This window comes from Delphinapterus leucas, chromosome 1, assembly GCF_059928025.1.
Source record: "Delphinapterus leucas isolate spDelLeu-1000000601 "Yukka" chromosome 1, BTC_Dleu_Yukka2, whole genome shotgun sequence".
NCBI classification, from domain to species: Eukaryota; Metazoa; Chordata; class Mammalia; order Artiodactyla; family Monodontidae; genus Delphinapterus; species Delphinapterus leucas.
Window position 1 is genome coordinate 67,540,510 of NC_143129.1, and position 27,216 is coordinate 67,567,725.

At 38.3% G+C, this 27,216-nt stretch overlaps 2 protein-coding genes, 1 non-coding gene and 1 pseudogene across 9 annotated transcripts in view; 2 read left to right on the forward strand and 2 right to left on the reverse strand.

Moving 5' to 3' along the window:
- Positions 1-823, reverse strand: part of DCAF6 (DDB1 and CUL4 associated factor 6) — a 172,407-nt gene extending 171,584 nt beyond the window's left edge. For 2 of the 6 annotated variants that reach the window (XM_089911525.1, XM_022560102.3), the window contains exon 1: positions 442-819. In XM_089911525.1, the coding sequence (XP_089767651.1) occupies positions 442-538 (97 nt within the window). In that variant the 5' untranslated portion in view covers positions 539-819. Of the gene's footprint in view, positions 1-441 lie in introns of all 6 variants that reach the window. The other 4 variants (XM_089911542.1, XM_022560109.3, XM_022560101.3 and 1 more) reach the window with 4 other exon arrangements.
- Positions 1-27,190, forward strand: MPC2 (mitochondrial pyruvate carrier 2). Of its 2 annotated transcripts, none has more exons than XM_022560125.3 (6): positions 1-125; positions 1,557-1,725; positions 15,409-15,449; positions 24,070-24,154; positions 24,533-24,644; positions 26,404-27,190. In XM_022560125.3, the coding sequence occupies exons 2-6, from the start codon at positions 1,617-1,619 to the stop codon at positions 26,438-26,440; spliced, it is 384 nt and encodes a 127-aa protein (XP_022415833.1). In that variant the 5' UTR covers positions 1-125; positions 1,557-1,616; the 3' UTR covers positions 26,441-27,190. The 2 variants fall into 2 exon arrangements, with proteins under 2 accessions (XP_022415833.1, XP_030615694.1); XM_030759834.2 differs by lacking the exon at positions 1-125 and adding an exon at positions 853-924.
- Positions 4,705-4,811, forward strand: LOC115801784 (U6 spliceosomal RNA). The gene has a single exon (XR_004022131.2). It is a non-coding gene; the product is annotated as a U6 spliceosomal RNA (small nuclear RNA).
- LOC111167356 (ferritin heavy chain pseudogene) lies at positions 15,615-16,370 on the reverse strand (annotated as a pseudogene).
- Positions 27,191-27,216: the final 26 nt, after the last annotated feature.

Sequence of the window (27,216 nt, forward strand, 5' to 3'; positions counted from 1 at the left end):
CACCTAAGCCCTCCCGAGACTTTAGGGGACGGGCGGTCAACACAAACTTAGGTCCTTCGGCTGAGCGAGGAGAGCGCTGAAGAAGAGCAAAAGCGCCAACTTTTGCTCTAAACGCGGCAGCTCGGGTAGGTTCGACAAGTCTTCTCCCGAGTCCCACTCCAGAAGCGACCCCAACACCTTTCTCGGCCAGTACCGTCTGCCCCCTGTCCGGCCCCCCGAAGGAAAACCCAGTAAGGGCGGCGGCTGGCAGCATGAAAGGGGGACTTAGCCATGGGAGGACACGGGCACGGGATCCGTCCGCCAAGGTCCACCCAGCACCTCGGCGTCTCCGGGGCGTCCCTGCCCAGGCGCTGTCCCACCTCCAATAGCCCCAGCGGCGTGGCCCCCTCCCCCACTTCTGGGCGGCGACCTCGGCGCCTCCGCCCCAGGGCCCCCGCTCACCCAGGTAGCGGCTCCGCAGCCGGGACGGGTCCTCCAGCCCGAGGGACCTTTTCCTCACGTCCCACAACAGGTGTGGGCAGCAGCCACCTCGAGACATGGCTCCGCCGGGCCGGGGGAGGAGAGAAGACCACCGCGTGGGGGAGGGGAAAGGGGGGAGGGGACACGCGGATCAACACCCGAGCCGCACCAGCACCATCCGCGCGACGGGCCTCGCGGTAGCAGCGAGTTAGATGGCGGTGGCAGCGGCAGCGCCTTCGCCCCCGAAGCCCGGCCGCACCCGGGCCTGAGCTCGCCTCATACTCTCCTGCTCAAGACTACCCAGAACATCCAGAGATCAGCAACTGTTCCCTCCCTCAGCACCCCCTCCTACAGGAGGAGGTGGAGGAGGCGGAGGCGGCCTCGACTCCTCCCTCTCCTCATTCTCGACACCCTCCCTTTCAAGCCTTTCTCGCGAGATGACGACAACCCTGGAGACTGAGGCAGGTGTGTGCCAGGGCTGCCCTTACCCTAGAAAAGTGGGTTCAGACCACTCTAGTCAAATCCTTAATACTCTGGATAAATGAGGAATAGAGACGGAAGAAGCTGAAATCGGAAGTCTCGCGCTCACGAGTCTCATTCCAAAGGAAGCAACAGAGTTGTGCGGCGTCATCTTTAGTCGGGTCATGGAAGGCCCGAAAAGCCCATTTTATCTAGGGGCCTCCTTAACCAAAGTGAAAGGGGATTAGCGCCGGTGCAGCTTCACTTTCCCTTCTCCAACATGGCCTCCGGGCCAGGAAGAAGAAATTGTAGGTTTGGTCTGGACCCCGCCCACGCCCCGGGGCAGGCCAGTCACCGCGGGCCGCCCTGCTTGCGCAAGCGCGCTCCCGGTAGGGCGCCGGGTTGACTCGGTGAGGCTGTCTTTTTGCCACCTGTTTCCGTGACTCCTCCTCCCTCTAGGCAGTCGGAGGCCAGGAGGCGGGCTCGGGGCGGGCCGTCGCAGAGTCTCCGCCCCCACAATCTTCTCTAGGCGCGGGCCGTCGGGCGGTTCACAGGGGAGCAGGCTGAGCTGCCTTGGGGGAGAGGAGGGCGCGAGGCGTTGAGACAGGGGAAAGTGACGAGCTGCCCTTCATTGCCAGCCAGGGAGGAGCACACGGCCGCTGCCTTACCTGGCTGCCCACGATCACTCGTCCGCAGAAATGTCAGCCGCCGGCGCCCGGGGCCTGCGGGCCACCTACCACCGGGTCCTTGATAAAGTGGAGCTTCTGCTGCCTGAGAAACTGAGGCCGTTGTACAACCACCCGGCAGGTAATGAACCCAGAGTGGCTCCCACCGAGACCTTCCCTCCCTGTCCCTTCCCTCCGTTTTGAGGCCCACTGACAACTCTGCTGCTGGAGGCATCACCCACAGCCCCAACCCCCTTCCCTCAAGAGAATCCGTGTACTTTCCCATGCTCCCTGCTTTTCATGTTTTCTTTTCCAGCATCTCTCATAAACTCGTTATTTTCAAGTCTGCGACCTTTGTCGCACCCCTTCCCTTAGGCACAACTCAGACCCGGACCGGGCCTCTGGGTTTGATCCTTCTCCATTTCTGCGGCCAAGAAAGGGTCTGGGCCACCAGGAAACCTCATTCTCTCCTCTTTCCCTCCATGAGTAGTGGTATATTGACCCACGCGGAGAAGAGCTGTCTTTCCGCCCTGGAGGGTTTGGAGTAAAGGTCATACTTTCTTCAGCTCCAGCTGACAGGCCTGCAAAAGTGTTAACCGGTTTCTGAGTCAGTGTCATTCCTTGCCCCATAGGTCTAGTTTGTTTAAGTCTATCCTTATTTATGAAATTACTACTGAACAAGCTCTCCCTGGACCTTTTTGTGTGGACAGACCTGGTTTTAAATTCTGCTCTGCTGCTTACTATCGATGTGACCTTGGGCGAAATCCTAGATCTTAGTTTCTGTAAAATGTGATCGATGTGAGAGTTAAAGATAACGTATGTGTTTGATTCTTCATAAATGCTCAGTAAATGTTAGCTCTCTCTTTAACCTATTGGAAAACAATGTTCTTGTGGTTGAAAAAAATAATTCTATAAGAAACTGGAAGATCCCAATTCTTCCAACTCTATCTCCCCACATATCTGACTATGAAGAAGCTCTTGGGAATGTGAGATGGTTACTAAATCTAATTTCCAGTTTGATAATGGGGTGAACTGTGTCTTGGAATTATACTTTAGTATAATATTACTTGTTGCAGTAGTTTACCCCTTATAAAATTGATCTTTAAGGAGAGGTTTTTATTGATGAAGAAGCTTATTTAGTTTATTTGCCTTTTGGTTCTTTTAACACGCAATTTTTGGAATTGTGCTGTGTTTTGTGGCAGAGATTTTCAGGAGGGAGAATTGGGCAATGCTTCTGTAATAATCTGGGCTTCAGACTCAACTGAATTCTGTGTAGTCAACCCTGACCCTCTTAAGCTCTGTGTTTGGGTTGTAGGATAAAGACAGGATAGAGGAGGAGCAACTTTAAACTACTTTAAAACAGAATTGGAGGGTAGTTTTATAGTGATATTTTGCAAGACCTTGGCTTTAACCACGTATAATCATTCTTTATAATACTTTATTCGACTTTTATAATGAAAAGGAATTATCTTTCATTTGAGATTTGTTAGTAGATTGTGCATTTTATCTGGATACTCTTGGACTAGTTCAGTTATTGTAACCCTTTTTTTCAGTGTAATGGAAGGAGCATAGGCTTTGAAGCCAGACTGACCTGGATTTGAATCTTGGCTGTGTGACCTTGACCCCAACCTTTAGTTCTAATCTATGAAATGGGGATAATAATTATCACCATTTAAGGATTGCTGTGAAAGTTAAGTGATGTATTGTCTGTAAAACATGTAGCAGTGTTTGCACGTAGACTCTCAACAAATGTTGGTGTTAGTTCCCTCTTATTAAGCTTTTCACCAATATGCAGAGTAAGAATACCTATCACTGCAAAATTATTTGTGATTAAAATGTTGTAGGGTAGGCACACCATTGTAGAAATGAAGAAACATGAAAAATATAACTGTTGATTGATTCATAAGTATTCAATAAAATCTGAGGAAATACTGATTATTGTTCCAAGAGTCATCAGAGTGAATATTCAAGGATTTTGTGTACTATTTTGCATAATAGTATGTTATTGAATCATTATATTAAACATTAGAGTAGATTCACATACTGGAGGTTTTTACAGTAATATGCAAGGCTAAATTTTTGAGATTTCATTGTATCATTGACAAGTACGTTGAGACAGGTTACAAGAATATGTCTTTATATAAATATATATTAGAGTAGAATATTGCATTATATATAGAGTTAGACCTGTGGCCTTCATCATCCATTTATCTACAATATTGTCTCTGGCACAGAATGATCTACTTCTGTAGAGTAAGAATAGTGTTCTATATACATAGAGAATCCTAAAGAGGCTACCAGAAAACTACTAGAGCTAATCAATTAATTCGGTAAAGTAACAGGATACAAAATTAATGCACAGAAATCTCTTGCATTCCTGTACACTAATGATGAAAAATCTGAAAGAGAAATTAAAGAAACACTCCCATTTATCATTGCAACAAAAAGAATAAAATACCTAGGTATAAACCTACCGAAGGAGACAAAAGACCTGTATGCAGAAAACTGTAAGACACTGATGAAAGAAATTAAGTATGATACAAACTGATGGAGATATACCATGTTCTTGGATTGGAAGAATCAACATTGTGAAAATGACTATACTACCCAAAGCAGTCTACAGATTCAGTGCAATCCTTATAAAACTACCAATGGCATTTTTCACAGAACTAGAACAAAAAATTTTACAGTTTGTATGGAAACACAAAAGACCCTGAATAGCCAAAGCAATCTTGAGAAAGAAAAACGGAGCTGGAGGAATCAAGCTCCCTGACATCAGACTGTACTACAAAGCTACAGTAATAAATACAGTATGGTACTGGCACAAAAACAGAAATATAGATCAATGGAACAGGATTGAAAGCCCAGAGATAAACCCACGCACATATGGTCACCTTATCTTTGATAAAGGAAGCAAGAATATACAATGGAGAAAAGACAGCCTCTTCAATAAGTGGTGCTGGGAAAACTGGATAGCTACATGTAAAAGAATGAAATTAGAACACTCCCTTACGCCATGTACAAAAATAAACTCAAAATGGATTAAAGACCTAAATGTAAGGCCAGACACTACAAAATTCTTAGAGGAAAACATAGGCAGAACACTCTATATAATAAATCAGAGCTTGCTTTGGCAGCACATATACTAATATTGGAATGATACAGAGAAGATTAGCATGGCCCCTGTGCAAGGATGGCATGCAAATTTGTGAAGCGTTCCATATTTTTAAAGAAATTATACTCCAATAAAGATGTTTTAAAAAATAATAATAAATAAATAAATCACAGCACGATCCTTTATGACCCACCTCCTAGAGAAATGGAAATCAAAACAAAAATAAACAAATGGGACCTAATGAAACTTAAAAGCTTTTGCGTGGCAAAGGAAGCCATAAACAAAACGAAAAGACAGGCTCAGAATGGGATAAAAATATTTGCAAATGAAGCAACTGACCAAGGATTAATCTCTAAACTATACAAGCAGCTCATGCAGCTCAATATCAAAAAAACAAACAACCCAATCAAAAAATGGGCAGAAGACCTAAATAGACATTTCTCCAAAGAAGATATACAGATTGCCAACAAACACATGAAAGGATGCTCAACATCACTAATCATTAGAGGAATGCAAATCAAAACTACAGTGAGATATCACTTCACACCAGTCAGAATGGCCATCATCAAAAAATCTACAAACAGTAGGGCTTCCCTGGTGGCACAGTGGTTGAGATTCCACCTGCTGATGCAGGGGACACGGGTTCATGCCCCAGTCCGGGAAGATCCCACATGCCGCAGAGTGGCTAGGCCCGTGAGCCATGGCCGCTGAGCCTGCGCATCCGGAGCCTGTGCTCTGCAACAGGAGAGGCCACAACAGTGAGAGGCCCGCGTACCGCAAAAAAAAAAAATCTAGAAACAGTAAATGCTGGAGAGGGTGTGGAGAAAAGAGAACCCTGTTGCACTGTTGGTGGGAATGTAAATTGATACAGCCACTATGGAGAACAGTATGGAGGTTCCTTAAAAAACTAAAAATAGAACTGCCATATGACCCAGCAATCCCACTATTGGGCATATACCCTGAGAAAACCATAATTCAAAAAGAGACATGTACCACAATGTTCATTGCAGCACTATTTACAACAGCCAGGACATGGAAGCAACGTAAGTGTCCATCGACAGATGAATGGATAAAGAAGATGTGGCACCTATATACAATGGAATATTACTCAGCCATAAAAAGTAACGAAATTGAGTTATTTGTAGTGATGTGGATGGACCTAGAGTCTGTCATACAGAGTGAAGTAAGTCAGAAAGAGAAATCAAATACTGTATGCTAACACATATATATGGAAGCTAAAAAAAAAAAAATTGGGGCTTCCCTGGTGGCGCTGTGGTTGGGAGTCCACCTGCCGATGCAGGGGACACGGGCTCGTGCCCCGGTCCGGGAAGATCCCACATGCCGCGGAGCGGCTGGGCCCGTGAGCCATGGCCGCTGAGCCTGCGCGTCCGGAGCCTGTGCTCCGCAACGGGAGAGGCCACAGCAGTGAGAGGCCCGCTTACTGCAAAAAAAAAAAAATTGGTCCTGACGAACCTAGGGGCAGGACAGGAATAAAGACGGAGATGTGAGGACACGGGGAGGGGGAAGGGTAAGCTGGGATGAAGTGAGAGAGTAACATTGACATATATACGCTACCAAACGTAAAATAGATAGCTAGTGGGAAGCAGCAGCGTAGCACAGCGAGATCAGCTCGGTGCTTTGTGACCACCTAGAGGGGTGGGATAGGGAGGGTGGGAGGGAGACGCGAGAGGGAGGGGATGTGGGGATTTATGTATATGTATAGCTGATTCACTTTGTTATACAGCAGAAGCTAACACAACATTGTAAAGCAATTATACTCCAATAAAGATGTTAAAAAAAAAAGAAAAAGAATAGAGTTCTAACCAAATGTGTGTCCTAGTAAGTTCAGTTCTCATAAGATATGTCACTCCCCCCACCATCTCCTGACTATAAAAGTATTTGACTCGACACTAACCAGCTGCATAGCTACCCTCTAGATATTTGTTCAAAGAAATAACCTTGAAGTCATGCTGCCCAGTGTTTACTTAAAAGCTTAGTTGGGGAAAAAAATTACTAGTGGAGTGTCATTCCTTTGTATGTATGAGCTCCAAAATGGGGTGAATCGTCCCAAAGCGTGCACAAAATGAAACATTGGAATGTAGGAAGAAAACAAGAGGACTTCTATTAATACTTACTATTACTTTATCTGTTTAAAGTTTACAATATAAAAATAAATTAGTACACATATATATATGTATGTGTAAATAGTCCCTTTATTACGATGGTTAGACTTAAGATTTTTCAACTTTACAAGATGGTTCAAAAGCAATACAAATTCAGTAGAGACTGTACTTTTTTTTTTTTTTTTTTTTTTGCGGTACGCGGGCCTCTCACTGTTGTGGCCTCTCCCGTTGTGGAGCACAGGCTCTGGACGTGCAGGCTCAGCGGCCATGGCTCACAGGCCTAGCCACTCCACGGCATGTGGGATCTTCCCGGACCGGGGCACGAACCCGTGTCCCCTACATCGGCAGGCGGACTCTCAACCACTGCGCCACCAGGGAAGCCCAGATACTGTACTTTGAATTTTGATCTTTTCCTGGGCTAGTGATATGTGGTACGGTGCTCTCATGTTGCTGGGCGGCAGCAACGAGGCACAACTCACAGTCAATCATGCGGTAAACAATTAGTACGTCCATTCTGCACCCCTATAGCCATTCTGTTTTTCAGTACAGTATTCAATAAATTACATGGGATATTCAACAATTTATTATAAAGTAGGCTTTGTGTTAGATGATTTTGCCCAACTGTAAGCTATAAGTGTCCTGAGCATGTTAAAGGTAGGCTAGGTTAAGCTATGATACTTCAGTAAATTAGGTGTATTAAATAAATTTTCAATTTATGGGGCTTCCCTGGTGGCGCAGTGGTTGAGAGTCCGCCTGCTGATGTAGGGGACACGGGTTCGTGCCCCGGTCCGGGAGGGTCCCACATGCCGCGGAGCGGCTGGGCCTGTGAGCCGTGGCCGCTGAGCCTGTGGATCCAGAGCCTGTGCTCCGCAACGGGAGAGGCCACAACAGTGAGAGGCCTGCATACCACAAAAAAAAAAAAAAAAAATTTTTCAATTTATGATATTTTCAACCTTCAATGAATTTATTGGGATGTAACCCCATCATAAATCAAGGAACATCTGTACACTAAATTCTATGGAGTCTATATGTATTAATTTATATATATGTATATATATGCACTGTATATAGGGGATGTATGCTCAAAAAAAATTTTTTTAACTGATGGGGCAATGTGTTCAAAAGAAGTTAGGACACCTCAGCCCTAAAGAGTCCAGAGAGTCTCTAAAGAGTTATATCTCGGGAATTCCCTGGAGGTCCAGTGGTTAGGACTTGGTGCTTTCACTGCCATGGCCCGGGTTCAATCCCTGGTTGGGGAACTAAGATCCCACAAGCCGCGTGGTGTAGCAAAAAAAAAAAAAAAAAAAGAGATATCTCAATAGAACTGAGGGAAAAAACAGAATTAAATAAGAAATAAATAATTAAAATAAATAAATAAAAACTATCCTTCAATTAAATCAGCCCAGAAAACAGCTATCTGAGCCATATAATTTTTGCTTACCATAGCTTTGCTTATATTGAATTACATTTTGGCTTAAGTGGAAGAACTGTTGAAAAAATACTTCTATGAAACATGTTGCAGTGTTTAGTTTGCTGTTGCTGAGAATATTCTTTACTTTGCATGGCGTTCTCTCTGGGAAGGCTTATGGGAAAAGTTACTTTAAGATCTTCATAACAGGGATATTTTCATTTTTCCTAGGTAAGAGAATTGGTTTTTCCTTTTTATCTTACAGACCTAGAGAATATTTTTTAAAATAAAAACATACTAAATGAACCATTATTAGCAGTGTTCATAAGGGAATATCTTTATCAAAAAAATTCAAAATTAAATGCTCAGGGAATTGCTGTTATACTAGATAGTTTAATACAACTTAGTTCAGAGAATATTTTGTTTTATTTTATGTAAATAAAGCCAAATGGGGATCAAATAAATAACCAGTGTAGAAACCCACACAGTTATGTATTAACATGGTTATTTAGCATCTCTGTTAGAACATTTTCTTCCTACAGAGATTATCTGAAGAATTTTAATGCCAGTCTAGGATAGACATCTAGATATCTATATCATATTAAATATATCTGTATTATATACCATGTATAATACATCTCTCTATATAAATATATTCTTAAACATATTGTTAATGTATATTATGTTTAAATATATACACTAAATATGTAAATATACATATATTATTTTTTACAGTTATAACCTCTGTTACCTTAAAATTAAGGAATGAGAACCAAAATGGAAAGTTGGGATTTCAAATACAATTGTAAGATATTGATGAAAAATAGTATATCTTTAAACTAGTTAGCTCCAAGAAAGTTGAATTATTTAATATTTTTTGAGGGCCTGCTGTATATTAGATACTGTTTTAGCATTTGAGATATTTTAGTGAATAAAATTAAAATCCCTAGCCACAGAGATTTTGTATTCTCAGAAGAGATCATAAAAGTAATACAATCCTTGTTGTAGTTGTTAGTGTGACACTTAACATAACTTTTGCCCACTAACCTGATCTTAAACTAATTTTAAGAAATTAAGACTGTTCATGCCTCATCTAATTTGATTCACTAGATGTACTAAAGGAGAAACAAGCCCTAAGAGAAGCTATAAATCGTTTGTTATATACACTCTGCTATATATAAAATAGATAACTAACAAGGACCTACTGTATAGCACAGGGAACTATACTCAATATTTTGTAATAATCTATAAGTGAAAAGAATCTGAAAAAGAATATATATATTCAGTTTTATATATATAAAACTGAATCATTTTGCTGTACACCTGAAACTGACACAAGATTGTAAATCAACTATACTTCAGTTTAAAAAAAATTGTCTCTTATTTCCAAGTCATGTAATAATATTAATTTTGTCTATGAGAGAGTGTGAAATACATTTAAAGTGTGGTCTGGCATAGCAGAAAGAGGACTGGGATCAAAGAGGCCTGTATTCTGGTCCTTGCTGTGTCTGGAACTATCTGAATAGGAGACACATTACTTAACTTTTAAGTGCCTTTTCTTTTTCATGTATAAAAGTAGAAGAATTTGGATTTTCTTTAAGTTTCTTTCTAGCTGTGATAGTCTACAATTTGGTATTTCTGCTAGGACCTTTCTTAGTTTCAGAGGCTTCAAGAAACTCAGATTTCATCAGGGAAGACTATATAATTATTGTTAGATTAGGTTTTAGGGATCTAAGTTTTTATCCTTGTTGTGCATGTATTTTATGTAAGTAATTTTACCTCTCTGGGCCTCATTTACCTGGTTTATAAAATGAATGCTTGAACTAGATGATTTCAACAGTCTTTCTAAATCTAGAAGTCATTGATTCTTTGTTACTGAAGAAATGTATAAATTTAAAATGTATCAACCCTAAAATGCATATTGGCTATCATAGCTAGTCACTTCACCCGTTATTTTTCTTTGGCATTTTCACCAAAGCCTGTTTAAAATCAACATTTTAAAAATCATTATACACCTATGACGTTCTGGGTGCTATTTGAGTGAGCTCTTTCCAGGGCCTTCCACGAGATATAAAGACTGCTTGGCTCTAAAATGGTAGCCCTGTCATGTTCTCGGTATGAAATCAGAACTAGCTTTAGTACAAATAAAAATGAGTAATCTTTGTCAATATCTGTGTGAATTTGTAAGTACCTGGCTACATGATAGCAAACAGATGGACTTGCTTAATACAAGGAATGTTAGAGGAAAGTTGAGGGATGTTGAAAGCAGTAAACCGAAGAGAAATGGTATGAAAGGGATTCGGTGGAGTAGTGGACAACATTCAGCAAGAACTTTATTCTCAACATTGGGAGCACCTCAATTCAATATTTGTATATGTGTACGTTTGCATGTTTGTAAAAGTTACTTATTCTGTTCCAAGAAGGAAGTCTTTCCCTAGGAAGAGAATCATACGTACAATAAATGGCATACTTTCTGGGTAGAATTTATAAAGTATTTCATTAGCAGTCTTTCCTCTCAGGTAAGGAAATTAGGAAGTAAAATTATGTCATTGTTTTATTAATAGGTTCATCAAAGTTCAACAAGGCAACTAGATTTGTTAATTTGTTTGAAAATGTAGGTCTCTTATGTCTGTTACATATTTGGTTGTGATATTCCCTTGCAGAATTTTTCAAATTCTTCCATGAAAGTTTGAACTTTAGAAAACATCAGTTTCACTTTAAAAATCAGAAAAACATATAACAACACAAAAGAAAATGACCATTATATTATTATTCATATTTTTTGTTATGCTTGAAAATAGTTCATAGTTTTATAGTCAATCCTTGTTGCTCATGTATTTTATGTATAGTAGTTTGTATCTGTTAATCCCATACTCCTAATTTGTCCCTCCCCGCCTTCCTCTCCCCTTTTGTAACCATATGTTTGTTTTGCTGTATAATTCATAGTTTTAAATAGTCAGCATTTGAGGCCTTTTCCAACCTCCAAGAGTGGACTTACAAGAAACAAGATGAAAATGTGTTAATTGTTAGTTAATTCTTTGTCTAAAGGAATGTATATTTATATCTGATGGGGACACATTTCCCTCATCTTGGACTTCAAATTAAATTTCTTAAGAGCTGCTTTTTATTCAATATATTTTCAGTAATTTAAAATTTATGCCTAATCACGTTTTTTCATTCATCATAATGAATGTTAACTAGATACTCTATTTATACTTATGCTTATCTTGATTTTAAGGTGTTATAATCACTTCAGGTATCATGATTATTTAATGACTTCATTTTTTTAATGCTCTCCAGTGAGAATAGCTATGTCATTGTAGAACATAAACCTATTTTTCCCAGGTCTAGAAAGACAATGTGACATTATATTCTCACTGTTTATGTGATACCTGTTTCCAAATATGTTTTTGTCAAAACTTTTTGTTTTAGGTAAATAACAAGGACCTACTGTACAGCACAGGGAACTATGTTCAATACCTTGTAATAACCTGAAAATGGAAAAGAATCTGAAAAAGAATATAGTTATATATGTATAACTGAATCACTTTTCTGTACACCTGAAACTAACACATTATAAATCAACTATACTTAAATAAACAAATGTTTTTAAACTTTACATTTTAAATGTCAAAATCAGTTGGGATGTTTCCTCATTACCATTTCCATTATTGACTGATTGCTGTTTTCAAGAAGATAGCCTCTGTTCCTGAATTCATACACGTCTATATTTATTTGACTTCTTTACTTTTAAGGTAGAAAATGATTAGCTAAGATAAAATGGAAGGGTGAACTAAAATAAGTTTGCTTTAAAATTTGTTGTTAACCTATTATATGATCATGGGTATTACTAGCTATTTTTTCCTTTTTTTAACAATGAAGAAAACACTGCTTGTTTGCACTTACAGATCTCCAACCCTAATTATTTGTGCCAGGTGTCAGCATCCTCTGATATTTCAGAAAAAATTAGAAATTTAGAATGTCTTATTAATATATATTTGCTACTGATGTTTTTAAATTCAGTGCTTACCAATTGTTAAACTAATTTAGGCTTTGTTTTATAGTTTAAAATTATGCACTAAATAAAATATTTAAACTTCTCTTTGGCTCATGTTCTAGCAAGCATAATTTCATGTTCGAAGTTTTTGTTTGGTTCAGTTGTGTGGGAGAAGGGCGGTTTTTATTTTAATATTATCACCTAGCTCAGAGCAGTTGAGTAAATTAGTTACCAGGCAAACCTACTGAAAAGCTTGACGTTCATTAACCCTGAAGGGTCAACCATTTCAGCTCGTAAAGAAACCAGAACCTTAGAGGCATTGCTCAGGAAACAGTTCTTGGGGTGGCAGAAGAGGAAGCATCAGTTTTGAAATATGAAGAGAGGAGTCTGTTGGGGAATCCAAAGCCAGAGATGAAAACAATGTATTGGCTTACCCTTGAGTGATGAAGCCAAGCTTCATGCAGGGATAAAAAATAAACTTGGTAATTGATACTGCATATGACTCTGCGGCTTTGTATATGACAAAGAAAAATAAACCAGGTGTGATGATAGGAATCTCAGAAACTCAAACTAAAATAACCAGAGTTTGAAAAGATTGACTTATAGGATTAGTGCATTATGGCATCAGACTCATGGGAAGAATTTTCAGGAGCCAAAAAGGGAAGTATCATGGTCTAAGAGTAGAGTAACTAATGAGTGAAAGTCTAGTACCAGTTCCCTGATGTAAAGGGAACCTGATGTCCCTGAAATCCCAGCCTTGAGGATGAAGCGGTGTCAAGGCAAATCTGGGTCAAACCTAAAATTTGAGTAGCTTTGATTAGCATCTCTCCTAGATATGGTTAATCCAATTCAATTCTGTTCAAAAATATTATTTGTCAAGAAAAACTAAGAAACAGGCTTTGACTTCTAGACCTTGCCTGATTAAAGTGACAGATGCGTAAATAGATCAGTTTAATTGTTAAGTGCAGAAAACTAGAAGAATAGACAGGCTGCTTTGGGAGTTCAGAGAAGGAGCATTTATTCTAACCTGGAGATGTTAAAGAAGGCTTCCTTGAGGAGATGAAACCTTCAATGAGTTTTTGAAGGATATTAGGAGTAAGCCAGATAAGGCCAAGTAAGGCCAAATAAGGGGACTAGTAGCTTGTGCTTAGGTCCTTTAAAGCCAGCACTGTGTTTTATTTACCAGTGCATCCCCAGTGCCTACAACACTGTAAAGCATGCAGTAATTATTATGGGTGAATGAATGAGTGGTCTTCTTTGCAACAAATTAAACCTACAACTATGACTGGATCTTAACTTAGCTATGTGCTTTTACTTTTTTTTTAGCTCCATGCTTTTTCAATTTCATTATCTTTTGTTTTGTTCCTAAATAATAGGTTTGAGTCAATTCTATCTTTTAAATGTTATTTATGTGTATGTGAACAGAAACATTCCTTGATTATTAATGACAGTGAATGCTCACCCACTGGGGGGAAATTGGATAAATCCATCTTTACCTGCTGGTGCTATTTGAGAAATATTACTGGGAGTAGATGAAGAGAAATAAATGTGTTATATTTGGGTGATGATGCCATTTTAGATGTGATTTTTGTGATCCATAAAAACTATTTATTCTTACAAAGTAAAGTGGAATATTAAGGCAGAAATAATACAATTAGATTTATAATTATATAATTAGAATATAATTAGATTTTTTTAATTTCGAATTTGCTTAAAATCACTGTTGTCTTATGTGAAATTGATTAATTTTTATGTTAAGAAATAAATGTCTTTTGTTGATCCAGTGTGTTGAGAGCATACATACCATATTAATTTGTATTGGATTTAGCTTTTAAATTACCATGGACAAAGTCTGTTTCTCTCCTGTCACTGTATCCCCTGGAAGTTTAAAAGAGACATAATTTGGAAGAGTTACAAGTGGGCACAGTTATGTTCTGTGGTTAAAGAGCACAAGTTTAAGAGTTAGAAGACTTAGGTTCTAGTTACAATTCTGGGCTTACTAGCCGCATGACTTGAGTAGGTTATGGAACTTCTCTGAGCCTTATCGGTAAAATGAAGGAGTTAGATTAGATGATCTCTGAGTTTCCTTCCAGCTCTGAAACATCATGCTTCTCAAATTCTAGGTTTGAGAAAAGGTTGTCTAAGAAGCCGTAGTCATTTTCAATACTGTCAACATTTATTGAACATTTTGCACGAGGCATATGAGTACCAGGTTAACTAAAACAAGGACCCTGCTATTAAGGAGCTTACAAATCTAGGCTTTCCGCTTTCTCATGTGCCCTTTAAAGTTAGGTTCATTAATTTTGTACTAGAATATACAGAATTTTTATAAGAAGTTTTACTAGAATACGTGGTGACATGTCATTTATAATAATAAATATTAATAGAATTAGTGAATATATAAATATCTGGGACTTCCCTGTGGCGCAGTGGTTGAAAATCTGCCTGCCATGCAGGGTACCTGGGTTCGATCCCTGGTCAAGGAAGCTCCCACATGCCGCAGAGCAACTAAGCCCATGCACCACAACTACTGAGCCTGCGCTCTAGAGCCCGCGCGCCTCAACTACTGAGCCCACAAGCCGCAACTACTGAAGCCCACGTGCTCTAGGGCCCACGTGCCACAACTACCGAGCCCTCGTGCTGCAACTACTAAAGCCCGCGCCCCCAGAGCCAGTGCTCAGCCACCGCAGTGAGAAGCCCACGCACCGTGATGAAGAGTAACCCTCCGGCTCGCTGCAACTAGAGAAAGCTTGCACGCAGCAAAGAAGACCCACTGCAGCCAGAAACTAATAGAAAATATCTACTGTGGCTTGTATCACCAAAATTCCATAATTTGTCATTTCCTCAACTTGAAGATTATCCTTAAGTGAAATAACATTAAGTTCCATGTTCAAGGCAAAACGTTAGGAATGGTTTCCAAAACCATCTTCATTATACTTTAGCTAATTTTAATAGTTCACAAAAATACAAATAATTGACAAGGAGATCAAAACAACTTGTATGAAAGATTGATAGTGTGGTGACTCTCTAAATTTTAACTTAAATACAAAGTATGCAGAAAGCATAGTAAAAATTATTAGAAATAGATTGATAAACCTTTGGGTTTTTGAAATGTGATCGCTATTAAAAGACATATTGAAAATAGTTGGTTTATTGCTAAATTTTTCATTTTTTATTTTCAGGTCCCAAAACAGTATTTTTCTGGGCTCCAATTATGAAATGGGTAAGTCTTGAATTTTTGCAGAAGCTACTGAAAAAGATATTCTTTAAAGGAGCTTATTAATTTGAAGTAACTTTTCTGAAGGATGTACTTTTAAATGTTCATGGTACGTCTTGAAGTAATTTTATACAAATACTCTCAGATGTATCAGGGGTTTTTTTGGGGGGGTACCAAATTACTTTATTTGAAGGAATGGTACTAAGGAAAGGACTTGTAGATATTTTGGTACAACTTACAGAAAAGGTAAGGTAACCCAAACATGCATGCACTGCCTTGGTGACCAGGGAAGTCACCCCTGTGGCTATGGAAAGCCAGCCTAAGGCTTAGCTCTCATTATCACTATTTCCCAGGGTGTGCTTGTCAAAAAGATACTGTGCCATGCCAGATTCGGGGGCCCCCATCCTGCGCAAGTTGGTTACGTGGTCACCCAATTCTTTAATGGATTTCACCTGCTCATTCAGATAATGAGTCTCAATGAAGTCACACCAGTGGGGGTCATTTTTCTCCGTGGCCAGTTGGTGCATTTCCAGTAGTGACTGATTCACACTTTTCCAAGTGTAGCGCACATCCCATTGCATTCAGCCCATTCTCCCAGTCATCACGGTCTGGTTTCTTGATATCCTGAAGGAAGATTCGGCCACCCCGGTGGTTCTGCAGCTTCATCAGTTCCTCAGTATGTTCCCTCTCCTCACAAGATTGGTGAAGAAAGTATTTGGCAAAGTTCTTCAAAGCCACATCATCGCGGTCGAAATAGTACGACATGGACAGGTAGACGTAGGAGGTGTAGAGCTCCAGGTTGATCTGGCGGTTGATGGTGTTCTCCGAGTCCTGGTGGTAGTTCTGGCGCACCTGCGAAGGGGACGCGGTCGTCATGGCGGGCGGCTGAGGTGAAACAGTGGCGGTGGCTGCGCGGCGCTGTAACGGCGGCGGGGACCTTGGGGCGGTCGGAGGGCGCCGTGAGGTGGTGGCGAGGGCTGGCTCTGAGCGGGCGGCCGGAGCGGGGGACGAGCGCCGGTTCCGTCCAAGCACTGTTGAAGCAAGAAACCGCGACGACTCTCCGGGAGGACTGTGGCCAGATGTATCAGTTTTACTGCATAAAGCATACTACCTACTTTAGTTTTTCTGAGCTCCTTAGATAGGTGAGAGCCCTTTGGGGAACGTATTGTTATCAAAAAGCTTATAATTATGGGCCCTAGGAACATGAAACTTCATTCTAAAATTTTGTGGCTATGTAAAACTTTAAATTAATTAGGACACCCCCAAATTAACTTTTGTTATTAATTTAGTATGAGAACTTCAGATACTAACACTAAAATAGAGGCAAGGAAAGTTATTCTCAAAAAGTAGAAGAATTTATCCAAGGGTATATATATTAACATTTGGGAAATGATAGAATATGGGACTTCTGACTCCAAGACCAATGCTTTTACACCATGCCAGAGTTTGCATTCCTAAAGCTCTCATTTAGCCGAAAAGAAATATTTGCGATGGCTATTAATAACAAATCATTGATTTTATGTTGGAAGGGCCAGTTTGGGCTTAATGCAGTGCTTCTCGAAGCGTCATCCCTGGACCTGCAGCATTGGCATCACCCAGGAATATGTTAAACATGCAGATTTTCAGGCCACATCATAGATTTACTAAATCTGAAACTATAGGGATGGAGCCCAGTAATTTGTGTTTTAATAAGCCCTCCAGGTGATTCTGAGGACTTCTAAAGTTTGAAAACTACTGGTCTGCAGGCTTTTTTTTTTTTTAACTGTAAAAAAATACACATAAAATTATCATTTTAACCATTTTTTTCGTGTTGAGTACATTCACATCAGTGTGCAACCAATCTCTAGGACTCTTTTTATCTTGCAGAACTAAAACTCTGAACCCATTAAACAATAGCTCATTTCCCTCTTCCCCAGCCCCTGGAAACCACCATTCCACTTTCTATCTGTGAATTTGACTACTCTTGGTACCTTATATAAGTGAAATCATACAGTATTTGTCTTTTTGTGCCTGGCATATTTCACTTAGCATAATGTCCTGAAGGTTCATCTATGTCATAGTATGTGTCAGAATTTCCTTCCTTTTTAAGTCTGAATATTTCATTGTATGTGTATATCACATTTTGTTTATTCAGTCGTCTGTTAATGGACACTTGGGTTGCTTCACCTTTTGGCTAGTGTGAATAATGCCGGTATGAACAATGGTGTACAATATCTGTTCCAGACCTGCTTTCAGTTCTTTTGGGTATATACCTACACATGGAATTGCTGAATCATATGGTAATTCAGTATATTTAATCTTTTGATGAACTGCTGTACCATATTCCACAGCAGGTGCACTATTTTACATTTCCACCAGCAATTCACGGGGGTTTCAATCAATTTCTCCATATCCCTGCCAACACTTGTTACTTTTGTTGTTTTATAATAGCCATTCTAATGGGTGTGAAGTGGTGTCTCATTGTGGTTTTGATGTACATTTACCTAATATGATTAGTTATGCTGAGCATCTTTTCATTGACCATTTTTACATTTTCTCTGGAAAAGTATCTATTTAAACCCTTTGCTCAAGTTTTAATAAAGTTGTTTTTTGTTTGGGTTGTAGGCTATTTTAATTCTCTTAAATGTACTGTTTTAATTTGTTAGAACAATTCGAAAACTCAGCTGTAAATCTAAGTAGTTGAGAATGTTAGAACTGGAATTACCTATCCCTCAATTTTATGGCCTTAGGCAAGTTCAATCTCTGCCCTTTTGTCTCATCTATAAAACAACAAGATTAGAGTAAATTAGTGGTTGGGAGCTATATTTTACAGAGAACTAGGGAACAGTTCTCTTTGTAAATTTATAAGTTGAGAAAAGCTTCCATCAGTTTAAAAAAGAAGTTTCAATATATCATCTTTAATGATTCTTCTCATACTCTAAGCATTTAAAAGAGTGATATTAAAAAAAAATACTAAAAAATGTAGATTACTATTTCCTTTCTCTTCGCTCCCTACCAACGCTTAAAATTATATATCTGCAAAGTGGAATTAATTGCTGAAATATTGTTTCTAGCACCATTATTTAAAAACTGAGAATGACAAAATAGATAACTCATAAAGACCTACCGTATAGCAAAAGGAACTCTACTTAATACCCTGTAATGACCTATATGGGAAAAGAATCTAAAAAAGAGTGGATATATGTATATGTATAACTGATTAACTTTGCTGTACAGCAGAAACTAATACAGCATTGTAATTCAACTATAGTCCAATACAAATTAATTTAGGGCTTCCCTGGTGGCGCAGTGGTTGAGAGTCCGCCTGCCAATGCAGGGGACACGGCTTCGTGACCCGGTCCAGGAAGATCCCACATGCTGCGGAGTGGCTGGGCCCGTGAGCCATGGCCGCTGAGCCTGTGCATCCGGAGCCTGTGCATCCAGAGCCTGTGCTCCGCAACGGGAGAGGCCACAACAGTGAGAGGCCCGCGTACAGAAAAAAAAATAATAATAATAATAATTTTAAAAAATAAATTAATAAAAAATAAGAATGACTTAATGTATTTCCAATAAGTTGGGGGCACCCCTGACCCCAAATTTACCACAGTTTAGAAGTTTATTGATTTTTACCAATAGCTTTGATGTTTCTTTGATCTGGTCCATCAGTGTTTTGAAACATTGACAGTATTATATACTCATAAGTGCTTTCTCGACTGTCTCCTTTAAAAATATCTATTTTAAGTTCATGTTGACATCATACATAGTCTCCTGATGACAGCATAGCAATGGAAATTTCTGTGTTTTGTTCTCTGGTGGGGAAACTTTTTCTGATATTTAGTTTATGCTTTCCTTTCCCAGAGCATTTGATAATAATTAACCTATGGTAAACTATACGTGACACATAGCAGTTGCTGCTGCAAGCCACCTAACTTGTACATTAAGAATTTTAGACTATACTTCTTTAGAGATTTAACTGTGATTGAATCCTTCTTAGCCACTTTAGTTGAAGCCAAATAATTAATTATAAAGGTCAAAGTGGATAATTCTAAAAAGCAATACTACACACCTTTAAATATTTTATTTTAACTTAAAGATTATAAGTATATATTCATGTATCAATCATTTACTATAAGGCCAAAGCTTTGATTTGTGTATGGATCCACTGGTTTTGAGTTCCACATCATCTGTCTTGGATGAATTATACCATAGTGCATCCTACGTGATTTCAGTTTAGTTTTCTTTAAAGCAGAGCAAGTTTATAGACACTTTTATGATAACAGAAACCTGCTAGATTTTCATGTCTCCCCACCATCTTTTAAAATTTATTTTATTTTATTTATTTTTGGCTGCCTTGGGTCTTTGTTGATTCACGAAGGCTTTCTCTAGTTGCCGCGAGCCAGGGCTGCTCTTCCTTACTGTGCGCGGGCTTCTCATCGCAATGGCTTCTCTTGTTGCGGAGCACAGGCTCTAGGTGCATGGACTTCAGTAGTTGTGGCACAAGGGCTCAGTAGTTGTGGCTCGCAGGCTCCAGATGCACAGGCTCAGTAGTTGTGGCTCGCGGGCTTAGTTGCTCCGTGGCATGTGGGATCTTCCTGGACCAGGGCTCGAACCCATGTGCCCTGCGTTGGCAAGCAGATTCTTAACCACTGCACCACCAGGGAAGCCCCTCACCCCCATCTTTTTATATCTGTCTTGTTCACACCAAATTTGACAGCAAGTTTAACCTGCCTGTATTCAATCTTTCCAAAATAGTCACTTTAGATTTTATAGAAATAACAACCCTCTTTCTGTGTTTCACCTGTTTACCAGTTCATTAAATTAGGTAAATTACAGTAACAAGTAAAACTGGTATAAACAGGTTTGAAGACAACACAGTGACTTGATAAAAATATAGCTCAACTAGTGAGAGCAAAAATGCATGAGTGCAGTACAGAATAAATAGCCCCTAGCCATGAGTATTCAGTCATGGGCATCGTTAGCTTGTTTACAGAAGGAATGGATATCATTGGCTAATCTGGGGAAACTATTATGTGAAGGTCAGTTGAGGGAGCTTTTTTTCTTTTTGTTCATAGTCTGTTTGTGCAGACTGGGTTTTATATATATATGTGTATATATATATATATATATTTTTTTTTTTTTTTTGGCCGCTCTGGGCAGCATGTGGGATCTTAGTTCCCCGACCAGAGATCAAACCCAGGCCCCCTCCAGTGGAAGTACAGAGTCCTAACCATTGGACCACCAGGGAATTCCCGACTGGGTTATACTTAACTCTTGAACAGTATACCATTTTGTGTGGCTAATTTTTCTCTTTTCTGTTCTCCTTAGGAATAAGTCAAACTATATTTCAAGATTAACTCTGCAGATTTTTAATGTCTATCTACTTGCTTTTCCAGCTGGAACTACTTATATAGACTAATTCGCAGTTTAAAATCTTGAGAACTTTGTTATCCCTAAGCATTTTGGAATTGGAATATTCTATAGTGGTATTTCATTTTTAGCCCTCCTCTAGAAGTGTCATATGACTTTTTTTTTTTAACTAAAGGAGAAAATATTGGGAGGAATGAAGGACGTAAGGGAGGAAGAAAGGAAGGAAAAAATGTTTTACACTATCTGATGAGTATTTACTCCACCCAGTGGAGATAACCAGGTGCCAGAAAGAATCACACATTTGAAAACCAGTTTTTAATTGATGGAAACACAGAGAACTAACTTGAATCTACTAGATGCCAAACTCTCTGTATTGGGTTATTTAATACATTATCTAATATTTAATCTTCACCAGAAAAAAAGGTGTAAACGTACTGAGGTTCAAAGAACTAGAACTGTTGCAAGTGACAGAGTCAGGATTTGAACCCTCAGTTCTAATTTGACTTCAAAGCCTAGGCTCTTAAACACTTACAGGACCCCCTTTAAAAGTCACTGTGGATCTTTCTGTAATTGGTACTTTCTCCCCATGTTAGGGAGTATTTTACATAATCTTGTGATATACTCCACACACTCTCTGACTCTACAGTTCTATTATTTGAATAAAGTTCATAACAAAGAAGAATAGGAACACAGACCTTCTGCCCCTGAGACTAGAAATACAGGATAAGGTACAGAGACTAATATTCCCTTATCTCTGCTTCTCTAAAGATGTAAGCTACTATTTGTTGTTGATAATAATAATATTTTCCAGGCACTGTGGTAAATATTTTTGAAGCATATTATCTCATTTAATCATATATCTCTTTTGCGAGGGTAGCTATTCATATTCTCATTTTATACATGAGGAATTTAAGACAATGTGTTATGTAACTTGACCAAAGTCACCCAGCTAGTAAATGGCAGAGATTAGATTCACAGTAAGATTTTATAAGGTAATTTACATGAGGTTAGAGTGGTATAGAAGTAGAAAGGGTGTTTTTTTTTGTTTGTTTGTTTGTTTTGGTTGCATCGGTCTTAGTTGCGGCACTCGGGATCTTCGTTGAGGCATGTGGGATCTTTCATTGCAGCACAGGCTCTGCATTGCGCCGTCGCGGTGCGCAGGCTTCTCTCTGGTTGTGGTGTGCAGGCTCCAGGGTGCATGCGCTCAGTAGTTGTGGCACGCAGTCTCTGTAGTTGAGGCACGCAGGCTCAGTAGTTATGGTGCGTGGGCTTAGTTGCCCTGTGGCATGTGGGATCTTATTTCTCCAACCAGGGATCGAAGCCAGGTCCCCTGCATTGGAAGGCGGATTCTTTTCCACTGGACCACCAGGGAAATCCCCTAGAAAGGGATTTTTTTTTTTTTTTTTTTTTTTAAGAAATGCGGGAAAGGAAACTAATATAGTATTATAAATCAACTATACTTTAATTTAAAAAGAAGAAGACTAAAGAGGCATAACATCCAAATGCAATGTATTATCCTGACCTAACTACTCTGGACAAGAAAAATAATGTTTTAAAAGACATCTGGGGCAGTTGTCAGAATTTAACTATGCACTGTGTATTAGACAACAGTGTCTTATCCATGTGAAATTTTGTGATTAGATTGTGGGTATATAAGAGAATGGGAAGATAGTCTTGTTCTTAGCAAATGTACACTAAAATACTAGGGAGTCAAAGGGCATGATGTCTACAACTTCTTTGTAAATGGGTCATAGAAAAATATATGTACATATAAAGAGAGAGGATAATAAAGCAAATATTTCAAAAAAAAAAAGAGAGAGAGAGAAAGAAATGTGGGAGAGGGGCCTCAAGACCTCTGTGGGAGAGCACAATTACTAACATGTCCCAGAAAAATAAAATGTATACTCTGAGCATAAACAAAATCATGGCTGCTACCTTCCTCCAAAAGACAATGCTGGAATATAGCCTATAGTCATCATAGATCTATTACAGTGTAGTAATACGTGGACTGAGTAGAATAACGATAGAAATCAGTCCCTTTCTTCCCCTTTACAACAGCAGTATTCCACCCTGCCAAAGTGGAACAGATATGCAACGGAGAAAATGTACATTGGGACCTGGAAGAAGAATGTAAGAGTGATGATTAGGAACTATTTGGGAAGAAAGTCACAGGACTATGGGTGAAAATTAACAAGAAAAGTAGTATTGGTCATGATTTACCTCTACTTATACTTCAGTATTTAACTATTTGCCCCTTTTTTAAGCCAGAATCATTGCTCCCTTGATCTACTCACTTTATTAAATCAAAACCATTTGGATTTGGTTTAAATTTGTAAAAATTCACAAGTATGCATATGTTCTATTTAGGAGAAAAAAACCCTGTGCTGGTTTATATTTTTCATGTAAGAGCATCTTTTAGAAACTCAAAAAAACCTGAAAATGAATTTCTTAAAACCATATTTTCTAATGACATATTTAGGATTTGATTTTAAAATTGGAGAATGGGAGGAGGAGAGGTGATGTAAATATGGCAGAATGTCAATAATTGTTGACTGGGTGATGGGTATGTAGGGGTTCTTTGTACTAGTCTCTCTTATTTTACATAGGTGTGAATTTTTCATCAATAAAAATCATTCTGTTATGTATTCTAATCTCTGCAATAGAGCAGCATAACTAATATTCTAGTGAAGACTCATTACTAAACTTTCTCAGTGTTGCTGATGGTAGGGTATGATTCTATAAAAAACAGTGTTAAAAACATACCAGAGAAGAAATGACCAGGTATACTTTGACATTAAAGAAAAATTATCTAACCAAGAAACCAAAATTATAGCAGAGTTTTTCTGATACTTCCACTTTTAAAAAAGAATAACGTTGCAAAAAACATGAAAGGAGGAGTTTATACAAATAGCTTTCAGGCATCTTCCACACCAGTGGTTCCCAACATGCATAAAGAATATATAAATTCTTATGTGAAAGAAGTATCATTTGTAGAACAAAAATACAAATAAACTTATAGAAAAAATATATACACACTACTGATTTTCAAATATATGAAGCTGTTTAATGTGATTAACAAAATACAACTTAATTCAAAAAGCATTTCTGAATTCATTGTAACTTTTTGTCATGATACATTTTTTCTTAATGCATGGATACTAAAATCATAGCTACAGTCTGAAAATCTCTGAAATAGTTTGTGTTTTAGTTAGAATTGAGAACCATTACTACATACTCATGATGCTTTTTTTCTTTCTTATGTGTTAATGTGTATTTCCAGGGGTTGGTGTGTGCTGGATTGGCTGACATGGCTAGACCTGCAGAAAAACTCAGCACAGCCCAATCTGCTGTTTTGATGGCTACAGGTAAATTAAATGAATATCTTCCATACCAGGCGTTCAAAAATTTTGTTTTATATCAATGTACTTAACTGTTTCATGTTTGAAATACATATACACACACTCACACAGAAAGAAATTAGCAGTGTTATCTCTAGGAAGTTATTAGACTATAGCCAAAGAAGGCAGAGGAGGCTTATAAAAATGTCCCTGTGATGTAAGAACTGAGTGTTTTCTGAAATGCTGAATTATAGCAACTTCATTAAAGTCTCAAATTATAGCATTTCTTTGTCCTACTTTTTGTTGTCATAGTCTTATTTATAATTATGTTACTCTAATATTAAATGTTCAAATAAGATTGCAGCAGTACCTATGCTTTTTTAAAAAAAAATTTTATTTCAACAGGGTTTATTTGGTCAAGATACTCACTTGTAATTATTCCCAAAAACTGGAGTCTGTTTGCTGTTAATTTCTTTGTCGGGACAGCCGGAGCCTCTCAGCTCTTTCGTATTTGGAGGTAAGCTTACCACAGATGTAAAAAAAAATCTGCCTCAGAAGCCGTCCGGCTGGCAATACTTTTTTTTTTTAAGATTCATATATAATGCTAAGACAGGATGTGCCTGAAGCAGACATTAAACATTTCTAGAAAGCCTGGGGGTTTGAGTTAAAAGTGTTAGGCAGTATATTACCTAGGTTTTAAATCTGTGTGTTACCTAGCCCTTTGATAGAGTCTCTTTTATTAAGATAACATATATAATTTAGGATATATTAGGTAATTTTCTGCATGAACTTTTTATCACTTACTTTCAATCAAATATGATAAAGTGAGACTTAAATGTATAGTTATATAGTACTGGAAATGATGTTTAAAGTGAGGCTGCTAGTTTCATTGGAAAGTATGTATTCCATGAGCATTGGAAATTTTTAAAATTCAGTGATTAATATTATTTGTCAGTGACTGGTTAACACTCTGCAGTGAGCTTAGATGAAGGCTCTGGCTTGATTTGAACCATAGAACCTTCCTAAATTACAAAACAATGTTATGAATAACAGCTTTCTTTAACTAAAAAAATTGAATGATTTCAGTAAAGAAATAGAAAACATTGAGCTATATAATTTACCTTCCTTTCAGAAGGCATTCTATTCTGCAGAGTATAGTACATTTTAATTTCATTCATCTGTACCATCCCTAGCTTTACTAGTAGCTTAATTCTGTAATCTTTTCATAATATTCTAGCACATAACGCATAGATGAATAAATAAACTCACTCATTCTACACAATGCCTGACAACCATTTTTAGGGCTTACTTATATCAATATAAGCTTCAATTAGTACAGAGATTTTATTCACAGAGTACTTTTCTCATGCACCATCTCATTTTGACCTTACATTAACTCATGACAGTAGAACTATGAGAACACTACGTGCCACATTCAGAAATATTATTTCTAATATCAGAAATTCAGGTTTAGTTTGACAAAAGGATTTTTGGCCTTTCGGTTACAATAGCAGATTAGATTTAGTTAGAAATATAAATGTTGGACTCTCTGGAGGACTTAGGAAAATACTGTTGAATGTTTGAAATCAGGACCTTTTGAGAAATCTAGGAGGTATGGTAGGCTTCATGGAATAAGTTCCCTCTTGTGCTTATTCAGTTTTCCACTTTATTTTCAGCTGAGAAGAATAGTAAATGAAGCCCAGGGTGATGTAAAAGGGAAAGACTCTGTAGCTTTGTGGTTAATTCTTCTTTGAATTAATGATAATTGAAGAAATTGTCCTTAGATTCAATAAACTTTAAGTGTTACAACCTCCTAACCCAGTAGTCTGCCTGCATCACAGAAATTTACATTTTATTTTTAGTGATTAGACAGGCCCATTCCCAATTGATTTTATTCTCAGGAAAGATGCTTTGTGAGTATAAAATTAAAAGTTCTAGATGACCACGTTTTGGTAAACTTTATACATATATTCACGTTTGTCATACTCTTGTATAGTTCTAGAATGAAAATATTCTTACATTAAAATAATATTTTTGTACAGGGAACTGTATGTCAGTTAAGACGTTTTGACAGTTGGAAACCAGATTCAAAAAAGTCCTTGGATTACTCTCCCATCTGCCTGTTTCTTCCTATAAGCCTCTGGGAAGATTGTATTTACAACTGTATAGCCTCTTGACTAGAGAGAAAGAAGAGATGGAATATGCTTCCCACTCCCTTCTTATTATAAATGTATCTATTGTGATTCATGATTTTTTTCTTTCTGTTTTCTTTATAGATATAACCAAGGACTAAAAGCTAAAGCAAACAAATAAGAGTTCTTGATCCCCTAACAACCTAGACGTGGACATAACCACTGGGACCTAGTTTGATTTATTATTCAGTCGTCAATGAGGTGATGCTAACTGTGCTAACATTTGTAAGGCATAAATTCTAACTGTAATTGGGAGATAGTACTTGATTCAACAGAAAAATAAAGCAAACTTTTAATAATATTGTCTCTTTACATATTACTTAAGGAATTTATCTATGGATATTAGTAACATTTTTTTTTACTATTTGTCCATAATAAATCATACTGCTCGTACGTACCACTGGCCTCCTTCTGTTCTAGTCAACCAAAGTGTGTACGTCTAAGAGCACACATATTCCAGTGAGTCAAAAGATAGTCAGAAAGTTAAATAATCTGTGTACAGTGAAGGATGATGAAGTAGCTAAAAGTGAAAGGAAATAGAGCTAAAGAGAGCGAGAAATGGGTTGTGGAATGGCCAGCAACATGACACCTCAAACTGTTTTAAAATATTTTAACTTGAAATGAAGAATCTTGTGAAGAATATTATTTTTTGTATGTTGTATGAAAGTCTTTTACAGCTACAGAGTAACAAAGGATTTGTAAATTTTTGAAATATATTCAATAACTGATGTGATGTGGCAGAAAAGCTCTAGAGTCAGGCAGACCTGAATTTGAATCCCAGCTGTGTGACTTATAATCTCTGACTTTGGGGCAATTTAAGAAAGTGTCCAATAAAATACTGTGTGTGTGTGTGTGTGTGTGTGTGTGTGTGTGTGTGTGTGAAAAAAAAAAGAAAGA

What these genes read in the sequence shown, in the direction of transcription:
- MPC2 (XM_022560125.3), top strand. Translation starts at nt 1,617, where the DNA reads ATGTCAGCCGCCGGCGCCCGGGGCCTGCGGGCCACCTACCACCGGGTC. An exon ending in GTTGTACAACCACCCGGCAG is followed by an intron (nt 1,726 to 15,408) that starts GTAATGAACCCA and finishes TTTTATTTTCAG; the next exon opens with GTCCCAAAACAGTATTTTTC. An exon ending in CAGCTCTTTCGTATTTGGAG is followed by an intron (nt 24,645 to 26,403) that starts GTAAGCTTACCA and finishes TTTTCTTTATAG; the next exon opens with ATATAACCAAGGACTAAAAG.